The 19,778-nt window shown below is 39.6% G+C and overlaps 1 protein-coding gene across 1 annotated transcript; it reads left to right on the top strand.

Moving 5' to 3' along the window:
* Window positions 1–1,006: 1,006 nt before the first annotated feature.
* LOC310634890 (transmembrane protease serine 12-like) lies at window positions 1,007–19,767 on the top strand (the record flags this gene model as incomplete). The annotated part of the gene is made up of 6 exons (XM_083353428.1): window positions 1,007–1,142; window positions 8,076–8,281; window positions 9,370–9,415; window positions 15,273–15,415; window positions 16,040–16,153; window positions 19,636–19,767. The coding sequence occupies 6 exons, from the start codon at window positions 1,007–1,009 to the stop codon at window positions 19,765–19,767; spliced, it is 777 nt and encodes a 258-aa protein (XP_083209554.1).
* Between the last annotated feature and the right edge of the window lie 11 nt (window positions 19,768–19,778).

Here is a 19,778-nt window from a genome sequence, read left to right as displayed (position 1 = left end):
GTCCTATATTTCTGGTTTCAACATTTATTTCAGGAATAAAAATGAATCATTGTTCTGGCTTTCACAGTTTTAATTCTGAATTTCTTTAATGCTGGCTGAAACTCAATTGTAGAAGAAAACTGAATATGCTGAGTTTTTGACAAACATGAATTAGTTTTAAAAGAAAAACCTTTTCTTTAACATAAATATTTCTATAAAAGTAAAAAGTTCTTCTGAATTTTTCCAAAATTGGTTCAATTACTATTAAAAACAGAAGGTGGATTTTAAGATCTTGTTAAACAAGGCTTATATTTTTATGCATGTTTGGTTTTATTGATTGTATTGATATTTTTTCCAGAAAATTGCATTTTTCCATGTGATTTTTATATTCATTTTAATAGAGAATGAGAAACAGGAGCCATTAACTGTCAAATCTTGATTTAAATCTTAATTAGTTAAGACTCAGTAAGGTGATAATTGATTCTACATAGAGGTTACATTCACAGGGGTTACATTCCATTCATGTAAAGTGGAAATGCTTTGAAAAGGTTAGCTATACTATTTAGGCAAATGAAGTTAAAATATACATTGATAATACAAAACCCAAGAAATACTTCTTTGGGTCTAGGATATATTCAGTAATCTCCAGAATACATGAGGAAGCTCTTCCCAACACAAACCATAATGGATCTCACAAGGGCAGCCTCAAAAATGCTTGAAAATCTAAATGCGCCCCCCATTTCTTTAAAAGGTAACTAGCTGGTCTGCCAGTCAGAACCAGACTAGACAAGGGGCCCGTTATGGTAGTGAAGAGGGCCTTCACGCACCCCCACCCCGATTCAGCCAGCGGTTATTTCAGTGGGGCGGTTCGGTGACCGGTTGAAGGCAAGCCGTCGCCATCGCCCTCAACTTGCACCAGGGAAGCGCCTTGGCGAGGGACGCCCCGCGAGGCTGACGAGGAAAAGCGTCGCTCACGCGCCCTGCCACCTGAGCCTCGACGGCCCGCGCCTGAGGGAGAAGGCGCGCGATGTCGGCTGCCATTTTGTTTGCTGGACGGACGATGAGCCGCAACTTTGCCGCCGCCGCCTTTTCCTTTTGGGCTTTGCTTGTGCTGTTCAGGGAAGCCGCGCCCCAGACCCTGTCCTCCCTAAATCTGACCGACGGTGAGCCTGGCCTCGCTCCGTCCTCGCAGGGCGTCGAGCTCGGCCGTTGATCGCCAACGTGCTGCTTCGCACGGGGTAGCCTAACAGATCGAGCTTGAGGGGAAAAACCGTCACCGGAGCGCGCGGGAACCCTTCGCCGAGGGAACGCGAGGGCCCGACAAGGAGGCGTCCGCCGAGCTACCCTGCTGCCATTTATGCAACAGCGGTGGCTGTCGAAAGACCCATCACGATTGCATAAGTGGGGGCGCCTCAGGCGTTTGCTCTCGGGACGAAAAATAATTGGGAATTACTATAACTTTGTCTGTGCAAAGTTGTATTCGTTCCCTACGATCTTTGTCGATGTTGCAGCAACTAAGTTGCGGGCGTGTGATTCACTCCCTCTTCTTTACTTTTGAAATGAGCGAAGTTAATATAGTTAACCTTGGCGTGGCTACTGCCGTTTTCACCCTCTTAGTTCTGGTGTATTTTTTCTTGCACAACACACTGAACCATAAATTAACTAGAGAGACCGACTTTGTACAGGTAGGCTAAGGTAAAATTGACTAATAAATATATGGTCTATTCATACAACCTAAATAGGAGTGATTCAGTTCCTCAAATCTTTCACTCTTGTTTCGTCGTTCTTGTAGAATGTGGTTTGTAAACTAACTGCTTAAAATATATGTTGCTAATTGAATGCTATTTCTTAGATGACTTACCTATTTTTCTTTGATTTCTAGTCTGTGGAACAAGGCCTCTTATGAAAACTACAGCAACAGGAATTCGAATTGTAGGTGGACATGATGCTATGCTAGGAGCATGGCCTTGGCAAATTAGTCTTCAAGTTTATGCAATTGGTCTAGGATATGTCCATGTATGTGGTGGATCTTTAATTAATACAATCATAGTGTTGACAGCAGCCCACTGCATTAAAATATCAGAGTATGTACCTTTCCATTCTAATACTTTTTCTTTAATTGGGTGTAATAAATCTACTGCCCAAAGAAGTACTGACCAAATATATAATTATATATCAAAAATTGAGATTTAACATGCCTTTCGTAACTAAACAGAATTGAGTTTTGAAGCAGGTGTAGCTTCATACTACTTGTCAAGGATTTAATAAAGAAGAATATTTGTCAAGGATCATCACACAGAGATAGAATGTAGGGAGGAATTTTTGGTGCTTTCAACAGATTTGTTTAATTATTTGCCTGAAGCTTTTTCATATCCAATCCTAGAGTAATAAAAGACTCATGTTCAGAGTTACCAGGACAAACCTTATCATTTTAATGATAAATAGTTGTGTAAAAGGATAACACAAGAGAAAAATATTTTAAGCATTATAAACCATTTCCCCTTATTTTGCTTATCTCTGCTTTACCATATATTATATTCATTTTTAAAAAATTTCTCTTTCCTCCAAATAACTCCTTTGCTATCCTATGATTTAACCAATCTGTTTTAGATGGCTAATCCAATTTCTTTATTTAAAACATCTGGTTTTCACTTCCTCTAGCAACTCTGCTGGACAGCACTGAAAGGAGAAATCTGCTTGCTCAGGCCATGAGGTCATCAAGCAAACATTTGTTACATAGAAGCCAAAAATGCCTACTGGAAGCTGAATCACTAATGTTCCTCCTTCACTGTTACAAGTTAGAGATGGCAAATATGTACTAAGATTAGTAGCCTTTGTTAGTTTGATTCCTTTTGTATTTGTCCATTCTCTTTTTTAAAATAATCTAAATCCAAAATATTTTTGTCTAGCCTTTTGTGCCTCATACTCTTTCTCCCACACTACCTCAGTTTTCTTTTCCATTTACTCTCTCTAGCGCAGACATGTCAAACACAAGGCCCGGGGGGCGGATGCGGCCCACGAAGTAGTTTCATGTGGCCCGCGAAGCCATCTTGGAAACAGTGAGGGAACGCCCCCCACTGCCTTGGCCCTGGCCCAGAGACCCTCCTTCTGCCAGAGACCCTCAGATCTGTCCCACTCCTGCCCAGGCCCCCATTGGCGCCCTTCATGCGAACGATGTAGAGCTGGCCACGCCCACCCAGTAGTTTAGTTTATTAAATTTTTATACCGCCCTTCTCCCGAGGGACTCAGGGCGGTGAACAGGGCATATAATAAAAATACAGAATACAAAAGTTAAGAATAGATTAAATTATAGCCCAAATAAAACAGTAAAAATATACAAATATTAAAACCCAAGTTAACTCCCCATCAGGCCAGGCCAGCTTGTTCAAATAAATGTGTCTTTAGGCTGCGCCGGAAGGAGCGGAGATCCGGTGCCATCCGGAGCTCAACCAGCAGTTGATTCCACAAAGCCGGGGCGCCCACAGAGAAGGCCCTCCCCCTGGGGGCCACCAGCCGGCATTCCCTGACCGGAGGCACCCTGAGGAGGCCCTCTCTGTGGGAACGCACAGGGCGGAGGGGAGTCGACGCTGGCAGCAGGTGGTCCCCAAGGTATTCCGGACCCATGCCATGTAAGGACTTAAAAACCATCACCAGGACATTGAACTTTACCTGGAAGACAACTGGTAACCAATGCAGCTCGCGGAGCAAAGGTGTAACATGGGAGTACCGGGAAACTCCCAAGACAACTCTCGCGGCCGCATTCTGTACCAGTTGGAGCCTCCGAGTGGTCTTCAAGGGGAGCCCCATGTAGAGAGCATTGCAATAGTCAAGACGAGAAGTCACGAGCGCATGAGTGACCGTACACAGGGCATCCCGGTCCAAATAGGGCCGCAACTGACGCACCAGGCAAACCTGAGCGAAAGCCCCCCTAAGCACGGCTACTATATGGTCTTCTAAGGTAAGCCGTGAATCTAGGAGGACTCCCAAGTTGCGAGCCCTATCCACGGGGGGTAAAAACTCACCCCCCACAGAAAGCGATGGAACATTTTGAATGTCCCGGGATGCCAGAATGTACAGCCACTCAGTCTTGTCAGGGTTGAGTTGAAGTAGGCCATACACACTAGCCACGCCCACCCAGTAGGCCACGCCCACACTGGCCATACCTACCCGGCCCCCTGAGGGCAACCGCAATGCTGATGCGGCCCTCAATGAAATTGAGTTTGACACCCTTGCGTCTAGTGCCTCACCCTTCCAATCTGTTAAGACTACATGTGAACTGAGTTCATAGAGAATTACACCTGCCAACAAGTATGCTCGGGAAGTGCTACACTGAGCTCCAGCTCCTCCCTTTGCTGCTAAATTTCTCCTTATGTCTAAATAATATTTTGCTGTTCTTTGTGTATTGTCTTATTTCCCAGCATCAAACATTTATGTTTCAGTTAGCTATCTTATGAGTCCCAAATGTTAAAAGGTTCCCATTGTATTCTCATAAAGAATATCAGTTATTTAAACATTACAGATGGTACTCTATTAATTCTTCATGAAATATTTATGTTTATTGTTTAATTTGGTCTTGGTTTATCTTTTGAGAGCCTAGAAACAATTTATCTTCCTTGTTGAAATACTTGAGAGGAACCCCTCTTTATATCTTATTCTTTTTAATAATGGCAGGGCTAGTATCTCAAACATAATTTGCAAATCCTTTCAAAGTCATTTATCTAATATTTGTTTAAGTTGCTTAATTGTATTTCCTATTAAATCATCCTCAGGGTTTCTTGAGCATCACTCAGCCTTCAGACCATTGACAGGGATTTTTCATTCTCATCTCTGTTTTACTGCCAGAGAGAGATGTTGTTTGAATCTCCTTAGTAATCTATGTAAGACTTAATTCTTTGCCATTTCAGGGGTTACCTTTCTTAGACATCTTTTTACTGTTAATATGGCCAAAGTCAGATATTAATAAAACATAAATGACAAAAATTATCAAGAAACCTGGGCTGTGAGAAAAAATATAGGCTCGCCATGCTCTTTTCCACTCACTTCCCCGCCATTGTTTTCCAAATCGGAGGGGTGGATTGATACATGCCTACATATGTAATTATTTTTCAACTAGCTGAAGGATGCAAGTGGTAATGCTTGTTTCAGCATTGGAGAATCAGAGTTGGAAGGTCAACTAAACCAAGCGCCCATTGAGTGCAAAAGCCACTACAGTAGACTGTCTTTGTTGGATAATCAAACGGCTTCTGTTTGAAGATCTCTAAAAAGAGATCTTTTCCCTGATAAAAAGGTAAAGGTTCCCCCGCACATGCGTGCTAGTCGTTTCCGACTCTAGGGGACAGTGCTCATCTCCGTTTCAAAGCCGAAGAGCCAGCGCTTGTCCAAAGACGTCTCTGTGGTCATGTGGCTGGCATGACTAGATGCCAAAGGCGCACGGAACGCTGTTACCTTCCCACCATAGTGGTCCCTATTTTTGTACTGGCATTTTTACGTGCTTTCGAACTGCTAGGCTGGCAGAAGCTGGGACGAGTAACAGGTGCTCACTCTGTTATGCGGCGCTCGGGATTCGACCCACCAAACTGCCAACCTTCTGTTCGACAGGCTCAGCGTCTTAACCCACTGAGCCACTGCGTCCCTTCCTGAGCCATCGCGTCCCTTTCCCTGATAACCTCAGCTTATTTTTCCTCTGGGTATCTAGACATCTTTAAAACTGCCTTTTGGTGAGCCAACTTTATTAAAATAGAGTTCAAAGACACTTTTGATCTTAAAAATGTATTACAGGTTCTTTTTTACTTTGCAACATATTAGCCTATAATTAAACATTTAATATATTAGAAAGGACACTATTTTGGGAACTAGCATTACTTGTAAAATACCTGTGACATTTATAGAAAATGATTAATTCTGGTCTAGGGCTGTATTAATGATTTGATTAGTTTCGATACAGAAACTGAATAAAATTGAAACAAAGTAGAAACAAAACATTTTAAGAAGTTTGTAAGAGTGATGTACTTACTTGGAGACTTTAAAAACGGCTTAGATTGGAAAATGCTTTCATTGGCTATAAGTAATGCTGAGTGTATGCTATCACCGGAGAGATCTATATAGATTTCCTATAAGCATCTAAGCAGTTATTGTGGGAAGCAGGATACTTAATTGGGTGGAGTGATAGTTGAGAAAGAGAATATTTTTTTTATTGGTAAAATTCTGTTATTTTCTGCAATGATCCTTGTTTTAGCCACATAATCCAATTTTAATCAGGATCTGTACTTAATGATTTATTGTTTACTGAGAATGGAATAAAAAAATGATCTCCATGTCATAGAAGTTATGAAATAGCAATGTAATAATAATAATCCATATAAAAGTTTTGCTCTATCCAAGGAACCCAGCCATTTGGAGGGTTGTAATTGGCTTGCATAATCTTAATGATAATTCTCATACGATAAAATGTTGGATTAAAGCTATCAATATACATCCTAATTATATGAGAGACACATAGGACAATGATATTGCCTTGATAACACTAGTCAGATCTATCAAATTCAATGATTATGCTTGTCCGATCTGCTTACCTGCCACAAATCTTTTGAAAAATCAACAGTATCCATGTTACATATCTGAATGGGGTAACAGGAAAAATAAGAATAATGAACGGAATCTTTGATTTAGGGGTCTCCCTTGGAAGCAGCATTCAAAATTATTTTCACTTAGGTTAAAAAACTATCCTAACAAAAAACAAGATGAGTATCAAGAATCACATAAATATGAGTGCACATGTGTTGTCTATATTAATTTAGATACTAAACTGACCATACAACAATCATTCACATTAAAATATTATTCGAAGGTAAAAAGTCTGTAAGTAGAAATCCCGGAGTCAGATATGAGATACTTGATTTAGGTTTCATCAAAAAGTAGGTCTTGATTAGTTTGCTATTTACGTGAAGTATCAATATCCAATTTACACTATGCAGACATGTTAAATACAAGGCCCGGGGGCCGGATCCGGCCCGCGAAGTGGTTTTATGTGGCCCGTGAAGCCACCCTGGAAACAGTGAGGGAACGGCCCCCACTGCCTTGGCCCTGGCCCAGAGACCCTCCTTCTGCCAGAGACCCTCAGATCTGTCCCACTCCTGCCCAGGCTGTCATAGGCACCCTTGATGCGAACGATGTAGAGCTGGCCATGCCCACCCAGTAGGCCATACGCACTCTAGCCATGCCCACCCTGGCCATACCCACCCGGCCCCCTGAGGGCAACCGCAATGCTGATGCGGCCCTCAGTGAAATTGAGTTTGACACCCCTGGTATATAGAGTATCAAATACAGTGGCATCTTGGTATTCAACTGCTTTGGTACTCAGTGCATTTTGACACAAAATTTTGTCCAGTATTCATTATTTGCTTGACACTCAATGCACAAGCTAGAACTTGTTGGTGCCATGACTCAACTCCATGTGTTGGAGAGTTTCTCTGACATACCCATGAATAGCAAATTAGTGTCCATTAACTTCATACCTATGTAGGAAGTTCTTGTGAATTTTTGGGAAATAAAGGAAAAGAAAAGAGAGAAAAGATGGAGATCTGCCAAGATTGAGGAAGTTTCTAGTGGAGCCGGCAAAGTCCAGAACAACACAGAGATAGGAAATATTTCTTCTCATACAAAGGAACTGTAGAATTTTTTCCAGTTCTGCCTCCAGAGCAAATGGGTGAGATATCCACTGTAGAATGCTTTTAAGCTCTAAGAGAAGAAACTTAATGATTGATTTTAGATAAATATAAAGACGGCAGGACAAAATCAAAGCATATTAACACATTATATTAGAGCAACATTATAAAGTATTACAAAATAGAAGCAATTATCTTTACTGGGCAAAATATTAGAGGAGGGAAGGGAGGGAAGGAAAGAAGGCTGAAAAAATCCTAAATTAATAAATTCTGCATAGTCACCGTGTTTCAAAATAATGTGCATGAAGACTACCGACTCAAATTATATTATAATTTGAAATTGCATCCAAGATGTTTTAATGATGATTGCAGTGTGTTTTATGACTACTTACAAATATTACACTTAATTAGTATTTGTATTTTGATTTCTAGAATGTGGAACAAGGCCTGCTATGGATGAGACAGCATCAGGCAATCGGATTGTAGGAGGACATGATGCTCTACCTGGAGCATGGCCATGGCAAGTTAGTCTTCAGGTTTACCGCTTTGGTATAGGATACCATCATATTTGTGGTGGAGTAGTAATTACTAAGAACTCATTGCTGACAGCAGCACACTGCATTAGAAAATGGAAGTATGTATCTTAATTTTAAACCATTTTCAGTTAATTTTAAATTAAAGAAAAGTGAGATAAAAATTATTTGATTTGAAAATATTTATACATTTTTATTAATCCATTTTTTTCCTCCTGAATTGATTTATGAAGCAAGAAAACTATTAGAAATGTACATTTTTATTTGGAGTAAAATGAAATATTCCACCTAGTAAACTATACTAAATTAACAACATCAGGATTGGTTGTGCTTAAAACAACGAAGAACCTGTAAATATAGGCAACTTTGACTTTATAACTTAAAAAGACAGTTTATTTTCTCACAGAACATATTTATTTAAGGTCATGGAAATATGTATTGAAAATGAATTCCATGCTAATCAAATCAGATTTTTAGGTAAGCCCCATAACATAGGTCAGTACCATACACAAGATTTATATAAATTAAGCTTCACATGTTAACTGAAAATATGTATTGTATAAAATGATTGTATAAAATGATTTATATAATTTTGTTAAAAATTGTAATTAAAATTAAAAGTAATGCAACTGAAAAAATAGAAGATTAAAAAGAAAGCATAGAAAATAAAAAATAGAAAGTCATATAGAAAACAAAGAAAAAATAATATTGTGAGGAAAAAGAAAAATATATAAAGAAGTGATTTCACCTTTCTCATAATTATATTTTTTTTATATAACTTAGCATCTTTTCTCAAAATACAATAAATGATACCTTCTTTCCATATCCCTTCTCTTAACTTAAATAATCCTTAAAACCTTGTCAATTCAGTCCTAATTTCAGCAAAAGTCCGTCAAGTGTTACCAGAAACAAGAACATATATATTTTAAGCTTGGTCAAATAAACCAACTTTCTTTTACTTCTAAAAATTTTAATTTTTAGTCCCTCCCAATTAATGTAGAACTTGATTTCTTCTTTGTCCCTTCTCATTAAATTCTTCAAATCTTCGATAAGCCTCTTTTGTAAATCCCATACAGGAAATTATTTAGGTCGCTCTGTTTTTTTGTAAATATCCCTTTTAATTATTAATATACTGTATAAGCCAGCTTCTTTGTATATCCAGTATGAAATCTTTTTCTGTGTCATTCTTATAGCCTGTCATTTTAAAATCCATTTTCACATCAGTTTCAATCATGTCAGGTAATACTTGTTCCTCTTTAGTAGGATCTTTTTATCAATAGAGGTAGATACACTTAAAGTTAACTTCTGGGTCCATTGATCAAAATATCTTTCAATATGTCCATTTTTGCCTCATTGTAAATCAAAGTTGAATGTTATCCTTTAATTGCAATGTTTAGTTCCCTTTAGAGTTTCCAATTTCTAAGCCTTATTTTTTTTAAAAAAATCAAAACAAAGGCATTTCCCATTAATTCCAAAATCTTATTTCAAATTTATCTGGTTCCTTAGTCCAGTTGTATTTTTTTAATTAAAGTTTTGATCACCCTTTTGGTGTTTATTGGGAAAAAATTAAGTTCTTAAATTTGTTGTTAAAACTTCTTTGGTTAAGGATTGAAGAAAACTCTCCCACGACTGGAAAACCTATCAGTATTCCTAATAGCTGAAAAGCTACTAACAAGCAAATTATGAAAGTGAATAGAAAAGAAAATATGCAGTGTCATTTCAAAGGTGCCAACCATGGTTTGAACAAGATTGTTATTCACTGGTCTCCCAGAGCTCTAAACCCATTAAAGGAGGGGTGTCAGACTCACAACATCACATGACATGTCACGACGTATTGCAACTTTTTTTCCATTGCCGGCAATGGGGTGGGCGCAGTTTTGGCATGACACATCTGGCCCATGGCAATTTGACACCCCTGCGCTAGAGATTGCTATCTTGTAATCATCCTGCAAGGAGCAGCTGACTGGAGCACTGATGGAGATCTCCTTGTCCAGAGAAGAATTATTGCAGTCTACTTGTAGACTTTTCATTCCTTTGCAATTGTCAGCTCTGCTTTTTGCAACACTGCCTTTAATATCATTTTCCCCCTGGAAGTCCCATAAAATGATCAAATCCTAATAGTTGCCATGTCTTTTACTGGATCTTGCTATTAAGGTTGTCATAACAAAAGAAACCATGCAATTAGCAATCTAATAGCAAAAATGGCACTAAGTGCTCAGTAGGCTCTAATAATAAATAATAAACCTTTATTGTCAAAGTACAACATGTGTACATTGAGATTAGCTGAGCCTCCCCCCGTGCTCTCTCCCCCCAACACACAGTGACAACAAACCCTCCATCCTACCACACCATGTGAACCAACTACACCACACACCGGCCTCAATTCTGCATAGGTTCACAGAGATTATATCCCATTTAAAGGCCTAATAGCCCATGGATAAAAGCTATTTTTCAGCCTGTTGGTACGGCTGGCTATACTCCTATATCTCCTACCGGATGGTAGGAGAGTAAAGAGATACAGTCCAGGGTGTGAGTCATCCCTGAGAATCTTCCTCACTCTTCCAAGGCAACGAGCCCTGGCGATGTCATCCAGTGGTGTCAGGGCACAGCCCACAATGTCTTGTGCTGTGCTCACTACCCTCTGTAATACTTTCCTGTCCGCAGCTGTCAGACCAGCATACCAAACCACAATACCATACGAGAGGACGCTCTCTATAGTAGACCAGTAAAAGAGGGTCATTAGCCGTTGTTCTACCCTGTTATTCCAAAAGACCCTAAGAAAGTGAAGCCTCTGTTGGGCCTTTCTAGCCACCTGGGTTGTGTTAACTTTCCAGGTCAGATCTTCACAGAGGTAGACTCCCAGAAATTTAAAGGAGGAAACTCTCCACACAGTCCTCCCCGATGTAAAGTGGGGCAGGTTCCTCCTTTTTTCTCCGGAAGTCTAACACCATCTCTTTCGTCTTGCCGATGTTTAGGTGCAAGTTGTTGTTACTACACCATATGGATAGTTTTTGTACCTCCACCCTATATGCTGTCTCATCCCCACCTGTAATAAGACCCACCACAGTTGTATCATCTGCAAACTTGATTATCGCAGTGGATGGGTCAGATGATACACAATCATAAGTGTATAAAGAGTACAGGTAGGGACTAAGCACACAGCCCTGTGGCGTGCTGGTGCAAAGCTTCAGGGGGGGTGGACAAAGCAGACCCGACCCTCACTGTTTGTAACCAATCCCTAAGAAAGTCTTGAATCCAATCGCAGATGGCGGGGGAGAATTTCAAATCAGTCAGCTTCTCGATGAGAATGCTCGGCAAAATGGTGTTGAAAGCCGAGCTGTAGTCAACAAAAAGCATCCTGACATAACTTCCAGGTCTCTCGAGATGACTTGCTACAGAGTGTAAAGCAGTAGCTATGGCATCGTCTGTCGACCTATTTCCCCTGTAGGCAAATTGATGTTTATCAAAGTCCAGTGGGAGGTATGTCCTAAGATGTTGGAGAACCAATCTTTTGAAGCATTTCATGACTACAAACGTTAATGCAATAGGTCTGTAGTCATTCAGGCACTCAACTGCAGTTTTCTTGGGGACTGGGACAATGGTAGCTGCTTTCAAGCACGATGGTACACATTCCGTTTGCAAGGAGATGTTAAAAATCCTTGTCAGGACCCCTGCTAATTGATCGGCACAATTCCTGACCACTATCCCCAGCACCCCATCTGGGCCTGCGGCTTTGCTGGGATTCACAGCCTTCAATACAGCTCTCACTTGGTGTTCACACAGGGTGAGTGGCTGAGAGTCAGAAGGCCGGCCAGCAAAGGCTACGGGGTCTGGTCTTTTAACCTCTAGATATTAGGATCCTAGCAACTTTGCTAAGGATACACAGTATTGGTGTGTATAATAGATAATGAAGCAGATAATGGGGCAGATTTTTAAGTTGGAATTGGCAGCATCTATAAAATCTTGGAAAAGGAAATTTGGCAACCAATATCTGATATTAAAAGAGAACACAATTATTGGAAAGAGAAAAAGATTAAGTGAACCTCAAGCTGTGCGTGACCTTTTATAATTACAGATAATTATAGATCCATATAATTTTCTTGGCAACAATATAGAACCAGTTTGTCATTTTTTTGGGGGGGAGGAGGCTTTTCATGTGGCCTACGGCCTTGAGATTTGCTTACATTTCAAGATAAGCCAAAGCTAGTTGAGTGATATGTTATCTTTAAAGGAAAAATCAGCCAGCCAAAATATTCCTGAAATTAGTGCTTAAGAGAAAGGAATATTTTGTCAGAATCAGAGGCTCACCAGCAAGTGGCCTGACTGTAGCAAGGGAGAAACCCCTATCTCCCTTAAATCCCCCCCCCCTCCTTTTTTTGCTGGTTTTATTTTTAATCAGTTTCCAGAAAAAAATGGGAGAAATGGATTTGTTTAATGACCACAATTCACTTAATCACCATATGGTTCTGTTAATGATTGCATGATTCACAATCATCATAAAAGTGGTTGTAAAACTGAGTCAGTTACATCATGACCCACTTAATGATCGCAGTGACTTATGACCTGGGCTCAGTTTTCGTTAAGTGGGAACTACCTGTATTGTGAATTGAAAAATAAAATGTAGTTTTCCAGTGAGTTGGTACACAAAATCTGAGAGATAATAGCAATAGCATTTCTAGTAATAAAGGCTGGGGGAATTTGGCAACAAAATGACAAAATCTGGTAGTATTTTTCCAAATTCATCAAAACCTTTCAACCAAAATGTTTAATTATCATTACTAGTAGATACATTACTATGTACCAATTTGTGATACCTCATATTTACTTTAGACAAGGTTGCTTAATATAATGCAAATTTAAGAATGTAGCACTATTAATTATAGTCAGGTTTTGATGAATTGCCAACATAGATTTAAAGAAAATTTTATACTGTCAAGTGTTTTCAATAGACCCACTAAATTCCAAATCCAAGACCTCTTCTGATAATTTTTAAACACTTTCAGAAAAGTGTTTTAATGTAATTGTTTTATATTGGGGATACTAGGTCAACACTGCAGAAATTCAGACAAGTATTAAATTGCAGCAAATATGATAGTATTCTAGAATAACCTCTGATCAGATTTGCACAGCCCAGATCTGATAGTTTAGCCCTACCCATCACGACCTGATTGCATTTGGCTTATTTAAAACCAGATTGCACTTATGACTTCTATGGGATATATTCATATAGGCAGGTTTCCTATCAATAATCAAATTTCTGATTCTATATATAGGAATACAGATTCAGATTTTGCTCTCGTAAGCAGCTTATTAGTTTTGCCTAGAACAGATCCCATGACAATTCTTAAATAGTACTGAAGTTATAATTCCATAATAAACGTTATCTACAGTATATCATTTTCCCCCTCTCCTAGGAATCCAGTGTTTTGGAGAGCTGTATTTGGCTTACATCATCTTTATCATCATCAATATTACACTAAAAGGAGTCAAATCAAAGCAATTATAATCCACTCTCATTTCAAGAGGGAAACGTATGAAAATGATATTGCATTATTTATATTACAAAATCCTATCACATTTAATGATTATATTCAGCCTATCTGCTTACTTCCAAGCCCTCTTTTTCTAGGTAATGGTACTCCATGTTATATAACAGGATGGGGAAGTGCACACGAGAAAGGTAAAGGTTTTAATTTCCCTGTAAATTAATTTATTGTTGAGTGCAGTCATAATTTCACTGAGGGGTCCTTGGTACTCTCTGAGCTTGCTTGTTTTCTTGCAAATGTTTCATTACCCTAATTAGCACTGATGATGTTACCTAGTTAGGTATTGTTATCTAATTAGGGTATAGTATATGAAACATTTTCAAGAAAACAAGCAAGCTCAGAGAGCACCAAGGACCCCTCATTTCAACCCTGAGCTACAATATTCTCCTTCATTGGTAATTTCACTGAACTCGTAAAATCTTTCTATGTTAATTCCATTTATCCCATTAAGTGGGAAAAAGCCTGTGGTGACCTTTATGATAATAAGCAATTAATTGTGAGTATGTGTGTGTGTTTGCATTCAGTAGTTTGTGCTTATATTGCTTTTGTTCCATCAATTACCGAGCATTATATGCAGCTATCTGTTCAGTTTCTACAATTTCAGTAAGCACTGTTTTCATGACAATAAGTAATAAACAATGCTGATTCTTTTTGAAAAATGAAAGTGGATATTTTTGTGAATTACAGTACGGTATATATATTTTTCCACTGAGGAGTTGTACTTTGGTATTTTCATGTATCAAATAAGAGCGTGAATTAAGAAATAATGATTAATGGAAAGGGAGAATCAGTTCAAAGATCAAGAACAATGAGTTGGTATAATTGCATCTATACTGTATGGATACAGTTGTTTGCCATTATTATGAGAGAAAAGGATTTTGACAAAATCATGTTAAGAGAAAAAAACTGCATAGTGTAGGTTCATGTAACACAGGACAGTCGTGTTTACTAGCACTTGCTTTCAGTTAAAATATTCCACTCCCCATGAATCCTGTTTCATGAACTTTTCCAACCTTGCTAGACAAGTAGTGACATTTTACCAATCACTCAGGAAATGTCTGATCTTGATACCAATATTCTAAACTCTGCTATGTAAATAATGTGCATATTCTTCCATACTGAACTAGTAAGAGTAAAGTAGTACTTTGCTTCAGAAATTCATTCATGAAAAATCTAGTTGCATAGGATTATTAAGTAAGTCAATAGGTTTATTGTGAGTGCAGGTCATAATAATGTATATTAACAGAGTACCATATATTTACTTCACACAAATCATGTAGGACTCAGCAAAATAAAAACTCTTACTAATCTCCATTAATGACACATTTCATAAAAATATATGGCTTCCCTCCCAAATATATATAGATCTTTGTGGACAATGGATAAATCTTTAAAACAAAATTCATTTTTGCCTTTAAAAACATGGCTGCTATTCAGAAAGTAAATAGCTGTCAATAGACAGCAATTTTCCTTATTGAGTTATACCGGTACTTTAAAAAAATAGAAGCATAAGTATACTTGAGGCATTACTTTTTATTTTTTCATTAAAGGTGAAAATATATATATATTACAAGAAGCACAGGTTGATATTATTCCACAAAATGTCTGTAATAGATACGATTGGTATGGTGGAGCAATAACAATGAACATGCTTTGTGCTGGCTCTGAACGTGGAACTGTGGATAGCTGTCAGGTAAAACTGAAAAAATTTCATTTTTATTTTTTTTGCCATAAAATCCTGATTGGTACCATTTGACTAGTCAAGCAAATAAATTTACAAATCTACGAAATAAAATTAGTTGACACTTTTTGTAGGAAAAGAGGCATCTCAGTTTAGTTCAACTAATATTTTTTACTTTGCTCAGAATATTTCAACTACTTTGTGTCTATACAAAACAATTTTGAAATGGAGGTTGAAAGTGGTTCATTTCAACATTACATATATAGTAATTATAAAACTTAACAGAGAATGAATATTCTTTTGTATTTTTAGATCTGTATCTTGACTTTCAGAGTAAGCATATTTATATTGGAACTGGAATGCCCAAAATATCAATGAAGAAATTTAGTAATGTTAGTAGTTTAAATTTAGTAATTTAGCAATCTGGCACCACTTATCCAAAAGGAAGCCCCATTGAATTAAGTGGGCTGCTTGCTAAGTGCACTTTGTAGCACTGTTCTCTAAATGATCTACAAGATTGCCTAATTCAAACTTTTCATATTTTCTTAGAAAAAATATTTTAACAATTCATGTCGAAATAGGCCTTCAGCATCTTAAAATCTAAGTGTATTCTCAGCAATTCCTTCATTTTTTTAGGGAGACAGCGGCGGACCATTGATGTGTTATATCCGAGATGTCAAACAGTATTATCTGGTAGGAATAACCAGCTTTGGCCGTGGCTGTGGCCGACCAAACAATCCAGGCATCTATGTACGTCTAGTGAATTACAGAAATTGGTTGAAAACTCTTTTACAAAGCAGAACTACTACTATGAACATTCATAGTGTTCTAATTTTGTTAATAATAAGATGGATAGCATTCCATATGTCTCTATGAAAAATTGACATGATATCAGCTGGTCTTTTAAATATTACTACCTCTTATAAACAGGTATAAAACAATATTTAACAATATGAATATATTATGTTTAGCATACATTTTGTAATATTTCACCTACATAGGCTAGATAAATTGAAAAATGTATTTAAATTTATTTTAAAAAGGGAAAAGTTTGAATCATATATATATAGATTGACTATAAAATGGATGAAAATATGACTATTTTAGTATATAAATAAGACTGATCTCTCATGAAAACACTTTTTTCTCCCGAATGGGACTAATAATTTGTAAAATTATCTTATTCCATACAAATTCAAAAGAAATGCATATGACAAATGCCTAATGTTGCCATGTATGCCATATATTCACTGTCATTAAAAAAGGTAAACACATTTCACAAAGTTATAAACATGAGTTCTTAGAATCTTACATAAAAATAATATAATACTGATTGGTAGAAAGTGGGAACCCAGCCCAAATGATGCCATGTTCCTGAAAACATTTTGAAGATAGGATTTCTTTTTCAACATTAAGAGAAATTAATACACTGTAAGCACAGGACTATAACCCCTGGAAAGTGGCAATTTTATGTACTGATGGCAAAGGACATAAGAAATTGCATCTGTCTGTCTAGCTATAGCATTTGTGCAGAAACAAAACTTGGATCAAATTTTCCTTTACAATTGGATATACTATGATATAATTAGTTTGCCTGCATGAAGGGGAATTAAGATGATGACTTGTTAGGAAGAAAACCAGTGGAATAGGTGATTACAATATTACTGTATTTCCCCGAAAATATAACCAGCTGAAAATGGAGCTCTGACCTGCATTATATTGTCAGAGGCCTTCTGGAAAGGCCTCTGCAGCCGAGAACCAAGCTACGGATTGAATCCATAGTTCGGTTCTACCTGCAGAGGCCTTCTGGAAAGACCTGACTGTGAAATGCAGGCTGGGGGACACTGCAGGAGAAGTGGGCTGGCGAGGAGAGGCAGATGTCAATTCATGGGAGGCCTGGTAAGTGGGTGCGGGGCGCATGGGGCAGCTCTACCAGCCCAAGCTTGATTTTTAGGCGTGCGCCTCACCACAAAACTAGGGCTTATTTTGGGGGGTAGGGCTTATATTAGGCCCACCCCAAAAATCAATCTAGGCTTATTTTCGGGGTAGGTCTTTCTGGAAAACTACGAAGGAAAAACAGTATAATTGGTTAGAGCTGGGAGGTAAAATTCGGGGCGACTAACTGACAACAGCAAAAGTCGGAAACTTCTAAAGCAGGGGTGTCAAACTCAATTTCATTGAGGGCCACATCAGCATTGCGGTTGCCCTCAGGGTGGGTGGATGGGTGTGGCCAGGGTGGGCACGGCCTACTGGGTAGGTGTGGCTGGAGTGCATGTGGCCTACTGGGTGGGCATGGCCAGCTCTACATCATTCGCTTGAAGGGGGCTTGAAGGTCTCTGGCAGAAGGAGATGGGACCAGGGCAAGCGCCAAGGCATGGTCCACTGGAGGAGCCTCACTGTTCCTCTTAGGCCATGGGGGGGGGGGGGCTGGACAGTGGCACAGAGGTCAAATGCCCAGCCCAGCCCTCAAGCACACGTGGCACTAAGCCCAGCTCCACTTCCCCAAGGGGGCGCCTAGCTGCACTTACTTCTTCAAAGCTGCTGCTGCTGTACTTGCTCTCCTTAGCCAGGTTGCTCATGATGGGTACGAGGGCAAAGTCAAGAGCACAGGTCTGCAACCTGCGGCTCTGGAGTCCTCTGCCATGTGCAGTCCAAAAAAAAAGTGGGACTAAAAAAGTTCAACCAATCAATTCAAATATGCTGGGTAGGTGCATATCTCGCCTTGGCTCCACTCTTCAGTCAAACCCTGTTCTGCGCATGTACGCGCAAGTGCACATATTTTTTTGCGGCTCCCAGTTTTTCCTTTTGTGAGGGAACTGGTTCTGAGTGGCTCTTTCACTGTTTCAGGTTGCTGACCCCTGGTCAAGAGGGAGGCCCACTCCCTCTCCATGTGAGGAGACCTGGCTTTGTATCCAAAGCTTCCTTAGCAATAGGATGGGAGACCTCCCAGGATAGGCCAGGAGGAGGGGGCAAGGGGATGGTGAAAGGGTAGCAGGGAACGACTAAGGCAGGGCTTCACTCATACCCTCCCTTTCTTTCTTTCTTTCCTTCCTTCGAGTGGTGGGAAAATATTTGAGATGAGGGAGGGAGGAAAAACAGGCAAGAAACACAGCTGGGGAAGGCTCATCCTTCCTGAGGTATGAAGAAATGCACAATCGCCTGGAAGTGGCCACCACATGGCCCTCACCTACTTCTCATATCTGGCTTGGTGGGCTCTGGGGATGCCATGAGCAGCATGAGAGTCGATGTTACCTGTGCAATGCTGTCCAGCCCCCAGCCTTGGCAGGCAGCGGGGTGCTCTCCTCACAGTGCCGAGAGGCTGAGCCGGGTGGCATGAATCTGAAAAGTGCAATGCTACCCAGCCCCTGGGCTGCCCGAACTAGGCAGGGCCATGTGCTGGCCGCTTCCAGGCAATGGTGCCTTTAGACCTTTAGACTCATTAGAAATTTCTGAATAATACTTTATTCTTTTCACCCAGAAGCCTTTTCTAGGTAAGATGCCAAATACCTTAAGCACCATAATGATGCGCAGGTGAGTTAGTGTTAGCTGGTGGGTGGTGAGTTTTCTGAGGTGCACAGTTCTTACTTTCATTAGATTTAGACCATATTCTTAGCAGCATAAGGACAAAATGAAGAATGTGGTAAGAGGCTGAAGGGAGTAAGTTTGGGAAAAAGTAAATTCTTCTTTCTCTTTCAACTAGAGAAAATTTCATGAAAACCTGCAGTTAATCTTATAAAACTGCTTATTCACAGGGGTTACATTCCATTCATGTAAAGTGGAAATGCTTTGAAAAGGTTAGGCAAATGAAGTTAAAATATACACAGATAATACAGAACCCAAGAAATACTTATTTGGGTCTAGGATATATTCAGTAACTTCTGCCAACCTAGCAGTTCGAAAGCACGTGAAAATGCAAGTAGAAAAATAGGGACCACTACGGTGGGAAGGTAACAGCGCTCCGTGCGCCTTTGGCGTCTAGTCATGCCGGCCACATGACCACGGAGACGTCCTCGGACAAGCGCTGGCTCTTCGGCTTTGAAACGGAGATGAGCACCGGCCCCTAGAGTCGGAAACGACTAGCACATATGTGCGGGGGAACCTTTACCTTTACTATATTCAGTAATCTCCAGAATACATGAGGAAGCTCTTCCCACCACAAACCATAATGGATCTCACAAGGGCAGCCTCAAAAATGCTTGAAGATCTAAATGCGCCCCCCATTTCTTTAAAAGGTAACTAGCTGGTCTGCCAGGCAGAATCAGACTAGACAAGGGGTCCGTTATGGTAGTGAAGAGGGCCTTCACGCACCCCCACCCCGATTCAGCCAGCGGTTATTTCAGTGGGGCGGTTCGGTGACCGGTTGAAGGCAAGCCGT

The sequence above is a fragment of the Vipera ursinii genome (genome assembly GCF_947247035.1).
Source record: "Vipera ursinii genome assembly, chromosome: 2".
Lineage (NCBI taxonomy): Eukaryota > Metazoa > Chordata > Lepidosauria > Squamata > Viperidae > Vipera > Vipera ursinii.
This window is presented reverse-complemented; position numbering and strand designations above follow the sequence as displayed.